Here is a 13716-nt window from a genome sequence, read left to right as displayed (position 1 = left end):
AAATGATCAGTGGACACAGAATGAACCTGAGCTCACTGTAGAGCTTCACGATAAAGGCTGTGAATACTGATGTACATCTGATTTATCAGCTTTTTTATATTAAATAAATTTGCAACAATTTCAAAAAACTATTTTTTTCTCATTGTCATTATGGGGGATTGTGTGTAGAATGTTGAGGAAACCAGTGAATTTAATCCATTTTGGAATAAGGCTGTAACATTAACAAATGTGGAAATTTTACAGATAAAAATAAGAATAAAAAAACTGAAGTAATAAAACAAATAAATGTATAATAATGTCAACTCAGGTACATACGCAATAAAATGAAAGCAAACCAACAACTAAAAAAGGACAACAATAATGTGGCTAAACAAAACAATGAAGATCTACAATCTACTGTATATCACACATTACACATTCATATTAAAGTGTTTAGATGAAACTCCTTTAGAAGGTTATGTTTTGCTAATGATCTCATCTTTTGTGAAACTAAATATGAGGATGAAAATCTTTTGCTGTTTAAAATAAAGTGAATGAATCTTACCATAGTAGTTTCTGTGACTGAACCGAAGCTGTTGATGAATATATTACACGTGACGTTCACAGGAGGACCTGAAGAAACAAATAACAAACACGGGGTGTTAAAGGATCACGAAACACCAAAACACATGTCGTATATGTGTCCCACACTGCTAAAAACACTATTAGGTAGGGATGTAACGGTATCAGAATTTCACGGTACGGTAATACCTCGGTGTGAATTTTACGGTACGGTATTTATTAAATCATTTACAGGAAAAACAAAACTAATGAAAAGACCCCAAAAAAGTGCCAAAAGTGTCAATGACATACAAATTAGCCATCTATCTGTAAGCTTTGAAACAGGAACTTCAATTTTTAAATTTTAATAACAAAAAATTATTAAACCATCTAAAAAAATAAAGTTTCAATTTAGTAGTGTTGAAAACTCATCACATTCAACATTTAATCACTCACTCACTTAGATAGAGATGGGTTTTAGGGAAAATTATCATATAACTATAATCTGGTAAAAGCTGGTATCTCTGGGTATTTACAATGTCCCCTGCAACAGAAAAAAACCCTCTCATTTGGGACTGAGGTTTCTGGGACAGAGAGATATGACTTGGCCCAGGTTGACAGCAGTGGGTAACGTTGTGCATTGTCTTTCCCCCACTTGAGAGGACAAACCATGAGTGAGATAGAGATCTCATGTCTGCATCAATCTGAACAGTGTGCTGTGTTTCTGCAGTCCCCATGACTGATTATTAGTCGTATTCCCCAACTTGCAGGCACGTGCACACATAGGGCTCATCCTGTGCAGTGCACATGCCCTTTTTAGTCTTGGATAGAAAGTTCCCTTCCAAAATGATCAAAAGTGCCCCCGCGACGCGACACACCCTCCGTCTCGCTTTACAGTACGCGCGCAACAACACAGCTGATCAGAACGCGCGCGACAACACCGCTATTCAGTACGCGCGGGGCGACAACACCGCTATTCAGTACGCGCGGGGCGACAACAACAACACCCCCCCTCCCTCTTTTTAGGGAGAAACGGAAATGCTTCCACACATCCGATTTAAAACTTGCTTTAGGTTCGATCATTTCCAGCTTTTTTTCTTCCCCTCTTCTAGCAGCACACTCCATTTCCGCATTACTGGATCTGTAGCGACAACAGACCGCAAGGGATGATGGCCACGCCTGGGCTGATGGGAATTGTAGTTTTCGCTACCTCCCGTTCGCTTCATTCGCCTGAGCAAATTTTCTCAGAAGACCTATAGTTTTACCGAGTCATGCGACTACGGTAATATCGAAATAAATTAATATTGCGGTATGACAGTATTTAAAATACCGTTACATCCCTACTATTAGGACACATATTTCACTAATTTACTTTTTTTATTTTTTTTTATTTTACTTGTTTTTTTTATTCTTGTTTATGTAAAACACTTTGAATTGCCACTGTGTATGAAATGTGCTATATAAATAAACCTGCCTTGCCTTTCCTTGCCTAAAAAGTGAAAATTGGTTGTTTTTGCGTTATTTCGAGCAAATTCGTACTTCCGGTTTGAAACGAATTTTTGAAGCTGCGTCACGGCCATGAGATCTTAGCGTGTATTCCAGCTTGTAGACTGGACGCCTGTGCCTAGGTGTACCGCATTACGTCTCCGAGTGTGCTGCATTAACGCATGAATAAGGCTTGGTTCAAACCAATCAGCGCGCTCTATTGTGCAACCTCATTAATATTCATTAATGTTGCAGTGTAGACGGCAGAGACGCCACATTGTGTTGGCAAAACAAGCGTGCAGTGTTGCTTTCATAATTTGCTTCAGTCAAGTTTTGTTTTCATTTTCTCTGTGTGAGAGCGCAGCTGGAGTCAAACGTGGATTACAGTGTACGCGACGCGCGACAACAATAACTTACGTGTCTAAGGAGGAACATTGTTTACCCGAGAGCTTTTCTCTTTTGCTAATGGAGATCCGGATTCGCTTCTCTTCTCCTCTTCATAAAGACGCGGCTCTAGTTGCTGGTGATTGTCCTGTCTCTACAGATTTTGTCAGTGAGCGACCAGTGCTCTTTGTTTATTCAGTTTGTTCGTATCGAACTAAGTTAACTATTGCACCGAGTGTAAACATGTTAGCACCACAACCAAACTATTACCATTGTGTAGGATTTTCACTGCATTTTGTGACCGGAATAACACATGTAGCTTACCTGCCGAGTGCATGTAAGTCAGAGTTTTTCAAAGTCTAAGACAGTGGGCCTCCCTTTTGACACAACTTATCCATTGGTGCCCCCTCCTCCCAAACACACACACACATACATATAAATATATATATACATATATACACACACATATATATATATATATATATATATATATATATATATATATATATATATATATATACACACACACACACACACACACACATATGCAGTATATATAAAGACACAGACAGATGTCAGACTGTTAACTCACTTTTATCATCATTTGCATGAAAGTGCAATTATTTACAGAGTAATAACAAGTATTTTAATATAACGTTTTTAAAACTAGGATGATGGTTCAATATGAATAGAACAGATCCAAGAACTGTCCATCCCAGTCAAAACAGTCGAAGTTTAGCGGGTCTCATGCTGTCATTAGCCAAAATATCTTGACAAACCACACATAGAGGTCGTGGTTCATCAGCTGGTCCTGTCCACGTAAATCCTAAACTCAAATACTGATCATCATATTGTCGTCTTTTGGGTTTAAGCCCTGAACTTGAAGGCTTTGAATCGGGGGGTCTCAGAAACCAATCCATTGTATTAGCAGGCATATACCTGTATTGGCGGGCTTGCCAAACAGAAGCGAATTCACAGCTATGTCCTTCTGGGTAAAAAAGGTTTTCTTATTTTTGACGTATTATTTTTTTTTAGCTTTGTTTAATTAAAACGTTTAAATATTTAAAAAAATACATATAATAATTAAACTTAATAATTATTTTATTATATAATATTTTTTCCCGCGCCTCCCCTGACATGCTCTGGCGCCCCCCAGGGGAGGCGCGCCTCGCACTTTGAAAAAACCCCTGATCTAAGTTACAGAGAAATGCAGTTTTTTTTTCTCTCATTCGCCGTGCGGTATCAAACATTGCATGAAAAATACACGCTTACAGCAGTTCCTCGAATCAAATATCTCGTTTGTCACGAGGGGCATGAATGAATTCCCTGAATGAAAGAGCCAAACTGCAGTTAAAGTCCACCATTTAATAATTTGGCAAATAATTTGACTACAGATGTCCATGTAAACACAGTCACTTTTACCCCTGTGTGTGTGTGTGTGTGTGTGTGTGTGTGTGTGTGTGTGTGTGTGTGTGTGTGTGTGTGTGTGTGTGTGTGTGTGTGTTTTGACTCTGAAACTCAGCGCGTGGTCAAATCCAAACACCATGCCTCTTTTGCTCCTCCGACACTCCCCCTAAACAGAGCTGGACACGCCCACTTTTCTGGCTTTTTCCAAAGTAGAGGTGTGAAAACACCCTGCTGAAACGAGGGGGTTTCATGGCCCTTTAATAAAATAACAGAAGATTTAACATTTCAAGACAAAATTATAGCTCACACACACACACACACACACACATACAGTAGGTACACGAGGTATTCAGACCCCTTTAACTCTTTCACTCTTTGTTATATTGCAGCTGTTTGCTAAAATTATTTAGGTAAATTTTTCCCTCATTAACATCCACACAGCAGGGGCCAGTTTCAGAAAGGAGGTTAAGTGAAAACTCAGAGTATTTTAACCCTGAAATGAGAGAAACTCTGGGTTTTCGGTTTCAAAATGGCAGGTTTGTTAAACTCAAGAAATCAGGGTAAGTCAAGCCTGTTTCTGAAAGAAAGGTAACTTTAACTCAGAGTCAGTTACTGTGGTAACTTACTCTGTGAATCTAACCTGATCTGGAGCAGGTTTTATTCTCTAAACTCTGAGTTTCTGTCGGTCTCCTCCCCTTTTTTAAAGATGAAGCGGTATTTCTCGCATTAGTCTTACATTTCCACACACCTATTTTAGAGCTCATTTTGGAGATGCCCATAAAAACGATTGATGGAAACGTCATGATTCACATAACTTTTGAAAATATTCATAATAAAACATTTGCATAACTGAGTAGGTTAAACTTTTATTTGATAAGAAAAGATGCGCATAAACCACGAAGTGCACTTAACAAATTACAGTATGTACATTAAAAAAAAGTTTGTTAGAGATGATGATGAAAATGTGTGTAAATGGACAAACCAGCAGACTGAGCACACTGTAGAACATCTTAAATGTTGTTTTAGTCATTCTAAAATGCCTTAACTGTTTCAGTATTCGTGTATATTATTAATTACCTCCGAGCGTCTGGAGCGTGTCAAGATCGGCCGCGTCTGGCTTCAAACGCCCCCACGTATTCATTGTGTCTTCTGAGGCGCAAGTATTAAATAAAAAATCATTAACGCAGCATATTCTACCGCAGTAAATTCTGTTTTTACTGTTGATATTTGGCGCAAGTTAATCAGGAAGTGACGATTGTGTTCTCTTTGACTCGTTGGATAAAAACGCTGCTTTATTCGCATCTTTTAGGCGTTATTCCAGTTTTGCACAAATTTATGTAAGCCTGTATTTTGATGGAAACACAGCTATTGCCTACATTTTTTGTCACACACAGAACAAAGTCACGTACAAGGCTTGTCCTTTTTTCCATAAATATTTAGCTTAACCTTCGACATGTACTGTTACTAGATTAATGGGATTATTATTCTGTCTAAAATTTATTTTTAGCACTGCTTAGGTTCTTAGTGTTATATCAACCTCTATCACTTGATCAATAAAAAGGCAGACACACAAGTGCACTGTTAAATCTATTAAAACTGATGAACGTGTATAAAAGTTTAGAAAAAAGTATAAACTTCACACATTATATTACTTATTTTATTATACTTAAATGTTTAAATAATTTAAATAAAAAATTATGCATTAACTTAAGCAGCTGTTTTCCCACACTAACTGTCTCTGTTTCACTGATGGTTGCTTCTTTTTAAGTATATACACTCATATTTGCTAAAACTTTGCATGAGCAGATCAAGTTCAGCTGGGGAAAGAAATGGTGATCTCTTTTAAGATCTTGCCATGGTCACTCATAATATCTGCGCTCCATTGATAATGCCTTTTTATAGTCATGGTGTGTGCGCTTAACTCTGAGTTGATCTACTCAAAGTTGATTGACCCAACTCAGATCAGCTATTCTGAAACCGAAAACTCAGAGTTTTTAATCTCTCGGTAAATCAACTCAGAGTTCAAGTTTAAACTCCGAGTTGTTTGAACCTCCTTACTGAAACAGGCCCTAGCTCATTCTGACAGAAAACACACAACTGTTGACATGTTTGCAGATTTATTAAAACAGAAAAACTGAAGTATCACATGGTCATACAAGCAAGGGACTCTCAAAGCGACACCGCCAACAACCCCTCCAGCCCCATTAAAAAAAACGTGAGCTTCCCCAAAGGCCATGGTATAGTTTGAACACTGACCTCAAGATTCTCATTTGCTCTGACATGTATTGTGAGCTGTAAAGTCTTATATAGACAGGTGTGTGGCTTTCCTAATCAAGTCCAATCAGTGTAATAAAACACAGCTGGACTCAAATGAAGGTGTAGGAACATCTCAAGGACGATCAGAAGAACTGGACAGCACATGAGCACCAAACTGAGGAGCATGTGATATTTCAGTTTTTCTTCTTTCATAAATCTGCAAAAATGTCAACAATTCTGAGTTTTTCTGTCAGTGTGAGCTGCTGTGTGGACATTAACGAGGAAACAAATGAACTTAAAATCATTTTAAGAAACGGCTGCAATAACAGAGTGAAAGATTTAGGGAGGTCTGAATACTTCCCGCGCCCACTGTATATAGTTGAACCCAGAAGTTTACATGCACTCAAAAAAAAACAACATAACCATTTTTAAAAAATGTCTGGTGGTAAGTTATACTAAACGTTTACTATTTTAGGTCCGTTAGGATTACCTAAATAATTTACATTCGCTAAATGCCAGAATAATGAGAGAATTTTTATTAATTTCTAGACAGTCAAGAGTTTACACAAATTTCCTTGGTATTTTTTTAGCTTTGCTTTTACAGTTTTTTACAATGGCTATGACACTTTTTTTCAATACATTTAACAAATTTGCTAAACTCTTAACGCAGCAGCACACCTAAAACACACAATTGGCAAAACAGTTAATTTCATGCTCAAAATCACACATTATAAACTAAACCTCTAAACTTCTTTTCAAAATACAATAATAAACGAACACACTACACCATGTCTAATAAAACACTGTAAGCATGTTTCAAAATGAAGTTATTGTTCAAAACACAAACACATGTTCTCTTCCAACATAAACATTCAGTCAATCAGAACACACTGACAATAAAAACACTATCATCAGCTGACATTACAGAAACTCCATTAGTTTATGTGTCAGCTCTGCCCTTATATTTGAAGTCTCTCTACAGTTTTGTTTCGTTGGGTTTAGTAAATGCAGGCATTTTCTTTCTTTTACTGCAAAAATTCTATATAAAACGAAGAAAAAAAATTGCTTTATAAAATTTACAGTTTATGTAAAAAAAAATACAGACACAGAATTGCTGCAGTAAAGACTTTTTTTGCAGAAAGACATCACTGCAAACAGAAAAAGCACCACAATTATAATAAAATAACAAAGTAATCTTCTATTCTTGCCACATGATCTCATCCACATTATACTTGATATCTTCTGTGGCCCGGCACGGTAACTGTGGCTCTTTGGCCTATTATGTTTTTCCTACGGCGACATCCCCAGCCTTGTCAACATTGAAAATTTCATGTGGTACTTGATTGGCCTCAAACTTCATGACTCTCTGAAAGTAATTAGACACAGTGTATTCAAATGCTGTACTGTATATGTACTGTATGTACTAATGAACTCCAGGTTTAAAGAGTAGTTTACTGCAAAACACACTGTGTATAGTACAGTAATGACTGTATTGCATAATCTTACATGGACGTATTGGTGACAGAGTTCTTTGACGCTCACTATTCCTATCAAAAACCTCAAGAGTCCTCTATTAGAACATATGATCATGTGATTGGAAAAACCAAAACAAGACATGAGTGTGCTTTCTAGATGGGAATCAGCTGTCATATGTTTATATATATATATATATATATGTTTTTTTTTCAGTTGCCAATGAGAAACAGCATTATATATTTTTATATATTTATATAACCGCAATATGCTGTTTCTCATTGGCAACTGAAAAAAAAAACACACACACACATATATATATATATATATATATATATATATATATATATATATATATATATATATATATATATATATATATATATATATATATATATACATTTATTTATTTATTTATTTATTTATATATATATATAACCGCAATATGCTGTTTCTCATTGGCAATTGAATAAAATACAGGGAATAAATTTGTGTGTCAATTCACAATTAGAACAGCTGTTCACTTTGACTTTATCCTATATAATTTCTGTTTAGAATATGATGTTATCTGTTCTGACATACTGTGTTAAAGCATTTGTAAATTTGACTGTAAAATTACATTGTTTTGTTCTTGAATGTGCTTGTGTGTAAAAGAAGTTAAAGCATTTTAAATTTGTGTTAACTGGATGCATTTTGTGTCAAAACAACAAGAAATGTGTTAATTGTATAGCCCACGAAGACGGAGGTTGTGCTAATTGTGTTAAGAGTTTAGGAAACTTGTTAAATGTATTGATAAAAGTGTCATAGCAATTGTAAAAAACTGTAAACTGTATAACTTTGGTCAAATGTTTTGGGTCTCCTTCCACAAGCTTCTCACAATAGTTTGCAGGAGTTTTGGCTCATTCCCCCTGACAGAATTGCTGTAGCTTAGTCAGATTTGTTGGCTCGCACAAGCTTTGCAACTCTGCCCACAAATTTTCTATAGGATTGAGATCAGGGCTTTGTGATGGCCACTCCAAAACATTCACTCTGTTGTCCTTAAAGCACGTGTGAACTAATTTAGCAGTGTGCTTATGATCATGGTCTGTTTGGAAGACCAATTTGTGGCCAAGTTGTAATGTCCTGGCTGATGTGTTGAGATGTTGCTTCAGTATTTCTCCATCATGTTCTTTCTTCATGATGCCATCTATGCTGTGAAGTGGACCAGTCCCTCCTGCAGCAAAACAGCCCCACAACATGATGCTGCCGCCCCCATACTTCACAGTTGGGATGGTGTTGCTAGGCTTGTTCCCCTTTGTCCTCCAAATGTAACACTGCTCATTATGGCCAAACAGTTCAATCTTAGCTCCATCAGAGCACAGGACATGTCTCCAAATGTTAGTGTTTTACCAGTGTAATTCAGCAAACTGTAATCTGGCTTTGTTGTTGATTCTGGCTTGTTGATTTTCCCATGTTGTCACACAAGGAAGCAGTGTGTTTGAGCTTTTCCTTCAATACTATTCTACAGTTGTGCCTCACATTAACTCAAATATTCTCAATTAGCCAATCAGAAACTTCCTAAACCTTGACATCATCATCTGAGCTTTTCCAGAGGCAGAATAATCTTATTGTGTGTAAACTTGACTTTCAAGAAGAGTTATAACAATTTCTCAAACAATATCTCTCTCATTATTCTGCTATTAAGCAGAACAGAAACACATTTGATCATCCTCACTTACCTAAAAGAGGAAAAGTTTAGTCACATGACTTTTCTTTAAATGGTTATGTGCCTTTCTATACAGTGGATGTAAACTGCTGCTTTCAGCTGTATATAGCAGGGCTTTTCAAGTGTATATAACCTGTCATACATGTTAAAAATCAAGAAAGGAGTTTATTAAAGTCCTGGAGATGCTGTTTCTAAAAATAAAGCATCTCTGAGGAATTCTCACCCATGTTTTCTAACAAGATTGAGTTTTAATCACTTCTGGGCACACAAACAAACACTGTTCCTGCCAAACAAACGCCGTCTGATGTCTATTAATGGAGGAGTTTATTATTATTCAGCTTTAATACGCAGGAATAAAGCGAAGCAAATGCTGAATTATACATCAGCAGATCTCAGAGCAGTCATTAGTCTGACAGGCAAGATGCGCTTGGAAAATACTGTACGTTTTAAGGCCAAAATATCCCCGTCTTGTTGAAAGCGTATTATTAATATTGCATGAGGAGACCGGTTTATCTGCTGCATGTGTGTTATCTGAGTTTTAGGATACTTGCGTTATGTTTTATTGATATTTTTAGTGGTTTTATTTTCGTGTTTTCTGTTATGATTAGATTTTTAGTTTTATTGTAGGTTTGGTAATCAATTTTACTCTATTGGTTAACCATTTCTAAGAAGGGGGACTGTAGGGTGTGCTTCAACTATAGGGGACCACATTCCTCAGCCTCCCGGAGAAAGTCTATGCCAGGGTACTGGAGAGGAGGATCCGGCCGATGGTTGAACCTAGGATTCAGGTGGAACAATGCGGTTTTCTTCTGGGCCGTGGTACACTGGACCAGCTCTATACCCTCACCAGGGTGCTCAAGGGTTCATGGGAGTATGCCCAACCAGTCCTCCAAAGCTTTGTGGACTTGGAGAAGGCATTCGACTGTGTCCCTCGTGGCATTCTGTGGGTGGTGCTCTGGGAGGATGGGGTCAGAGGTGCTTTGAGTACAGAGTAGGGGTCTGGTTCGCATTGCCAGCACTAAGTCAGACTTGTTTCCAGTGCATGTTGGACATGGGCAGCCCTGCCATTTGTCACCAATTCAGTTCATAATTTAATGGACAGAATTTCAAGGTGCAGCTTTGGGCTGGAGGGGGTCTGGTTCGGGGACCACAGGATCTCATCTCTGTTATTTGCGGACAATGTTGTTCTGTTGGCTTCATCGGACATGGACCTTCAGCATGCACTGAGGCGGTTTGCTGCCGAGTGTGATGCAGCTGGGATGAGAATCAGCACCTCTGAGTCTGAGGCCATGGTGCTCCACCGGAGAAGGTGGTTTGCCATCTCCAGGTTGGAGGAGAGTCCTTATCCCAGGTGGAAAAGTTCAAGTATCTTGGGATTTTGTTCACGAGTGAGAGAAGGATGAAGCGTGAGATGGACAGGCGGATTGGTGCAGCAGCAGCAGTAATGTGGTTGATGTACTGGTCCGTTGTGGTGAAGAAGGAGCTGAGCTGAAAGGCAAAGCTCTCGATTTACTGGCGGTCAGTCTACGTTTCTACTCTCACCTATGGTCATGAGCTTTTCGGTGGATGGGGATAATTGGGAGGCCATGATTGTAGGGCTGATGGAGGGACTTTGGCCAGGACACCGAGAAGTGCCATGGGATTTTTAATGACCACTGAGAGTCATGACCTCGGTTTAACGTCTCATCTGAAAGACAGCGCCCACTGACAGTGTAGTGTCCCCTTCACTACACTGGGGCATTAGGACTCACACAGACCACAGGTTGAGCGCCCCCTGCTGGCCTCTCTAACACCACTTCCAACAGCAACCTAGTTTTCCCATGTGGTCTCCCATCCAGGTACTGACCAGTCTCAGCCCTGCTTAGCTTCAGTGAGTAACCGGTCTTGTGCTGCAGGGTTGAATGGGTGTGGCATTTTTAATATTTGTATTGTTATTATTTTCTAAATCAATCATATTTTCAATCTTTTTTCTAAATAAATTTCTATAATTTTTATGAATTTTGTTTTGTTGTTTTTACTGTTTAATACATCTTTGAAGATTTTGATATTTTTGGGTGTTTTAATTTTTTTTTGTTATTTTTATGTAAATTATATATTTTTTATTATTACTTTATTATTAATATTATTATTATTAAATAATTTTTTCTATGATTTTTCATAATCAATTTAATAGTATTTTGTGAATTTTGTTTATTAAAATAATGAAATACGTTTAATAAAATCTGTACAACTATTTCTTCAACAATAATTAATACTTTAGTTTAGTTATACTTCACTTTTGAAACGGTGTCCTTGTGATAAACAATGCTGCAGTTATTTATAAGCACAGGGAAAGCAGTGAAGTGTCCTAAAAGTGTGAAAGTGTTGTGTTTATGTGTGTTTGCATGAGAAGCTGAAAGCTGAATGAACATGTTTGACTGAACTGCTGTTCCCCAAAGCACTGCCAGATAACACTGAAAATATGTTTGTGTTTCAGGTCATTAAACACACACACACACACTCACTCCCGCGGACACACGCAAAGAGCAAAGTCAGATCAAGGACAAAACGCTTTCAGGACAGTAGAGAAACATCAGCACACCGAGATTTACACTGAATATTTTACTGACACTGGGTTTACATTTAAGAGGGAAAAACAAGGAATTTGGCGCCTAAAATTTTTATAAACATTTACATTTTTAACCTAAAACATCACAATCATAATTGAAAAAAAAACTTGTTTGTATTTGAAAATGTACAATCAATAAGCATCGAGTATGGAGGAGGATTAGAGCCGAGCATTAATAAAACAAATAATTAAAGCCATTTACAGATATAAGTTGCTATAATACAAGAATAGAGTCAATGTCATTTTAGATGACTTTTATTAATAAAAAGAGGTCATTGATTCGTGTAGTGGCAATTTCCTTTAAGGAGGCGCTCTCGGTGGTCAAGAAACAAAGTCTTACCCGGGATGTCTTTTCAAAGCTTTTATTCTTTGCAAAGAAGGTCACAGTCATACAGCAACAACAGTTTCTGCAGAGTGAGACAATGAAGCAAAGTGTGCTCATCCTTTTATCTGGGTTGTGCTGCTTACGAGGTCAACTCCAGTTCAACCCAAACCACACATACCACGACAGGTGTGAAAACCATCCTGCTGCTTCCCTGTCATATATCACACAGCCCACGCCCCTTACCCTTAACAAATGTTCATCTTAAAGCCTAATTGGAAAGATAAGGACCAGGTGGTCACATACGGGAATGTAAGGCTGTATAAACAAAAGTACACTGTGAACACAAGTGACTTTTCACACATCTAAAGATGAGGAGTAAGCAAGTTTTCCCTACACATGTTCATCTAAAAATGAATTTCCATTACAATTGTCAAACAAACGTGTTAAATTTTGAGGATGTACATGGATGGATGAGCAGATGGATGGATGGATGGGTGGGTGGATGGATGGATGGATGGGTGGGTGGATGGATGGACAGAGGGACGGATGGTAGGATGGATGGACGGACGGATGTTAGGATGGATGGACGAATGGATGGACGGATGGATGGTTGGACGGATGGATGGATGGACAGATAGATGGATGGTTGGATGGACGGATGGATGGATGGATGGATGGATGGATGGACAGATGGACGGATGGTAGGACGGATGGACGGATGGATTAATGGATGAGTGGATGGATGGACGGAATGATGGACGGAAGGATGGATTGGCGGATGGATGGATGGATGGCTGGATGGACGGATGGATTGGCGGATGGATGGATGGACAGACGGACGGATGTATGGTTGGATGGATAGATGGATGGACTGATGGACGGATGAATGGATGGACGGATGGTAGGATGGATGGATGGATGGATGGACAGATGGATAGATGAACGGATGGTTGGACTGATGTACGAACAGACGGACGGATGGATGGATGCACAAGTGGATGGATGAATAAACAGACAGATGCACAGATGGGCAGAAGGATGGATGGATGGATAGATCGATGGGTGGACAGATGGACGGATGGCAGGATGGATGGATGGATGGATGGATTGGCGGATGGATGGATGGAAGGACGGATGGACGGACGGATGGTTGGACGGATGGATGGATGGATGGATGGATGGATGGATGGACGGATGGTAGGATGGATGGATGGACGGATGGACGGACAGGTGGATGGATGGACGGATGGATGGATAGATGGATGGACAGATGGATGGATGAACGGATTGTTGGACTGATGTGCGAACAGACGGACGGATGGATGGATGGATGCACAAGTGGATGGATGAATAGACAGACAGATGCACAGATGGGCAGAAGAATGTATGGATGGATGGACAGACAGATGGATGGACAGGTGTCAAATTAAAACATGTAGTTATGTTTCAAGAAAAATGTATTGATGACAAATCGACAGATGGATGATAGATGGATGGATAAATGTGACGGATGTGACGTGAGCGATCATCTGC

At 38.6% G+C, this 13716-nt stretch overlaps 1 protein-coding gene and 1 pseudogene across 2 annotated transcripts in view; both read right to left on the bottom strand.

Annotated features, from left to right (window-relative positions):
- Positions 1 to 13716, bottom strand: part of glra2 (glycine receptor, alpha 2) — a 56857-nt gene that overhangs the window by 37339 nt on the left and 5802 nt on the right. For both annotated transcript variants that reach the window (XM_087267139.1, NM_001167899.1), the window contains 1 exon segment: positions 545 to 612. In XM_087267139.1, the coding sequence (XP_087123265.1) occupies positions 545 to 612 (68 nt within the window).
- Positions 12574 to 13389, bottom strand: LOC147835460 (uncharacterized; annotated as a pseudogene).

Source organism: Danio rerio, chromosome 9, assembly GCF_052040795.2.
Source record: "Danio rerio strain M-AB ecotype USA chromosome 9, GRCz13ab, whole genome shotgun sequence".
Classification (NCBI taxonomy): domain Eukaryota; kingdom Metazoa; phylum Chordata; class Actinopteri; order Cypriniformes; family Danionidae; genus Danio; species Danio rerio.
The sequence above is the reverse complement of the archived record's forward strand: the minus strand, read 5'-3'. Positions and strand labels throughout refer to the sequence as shown.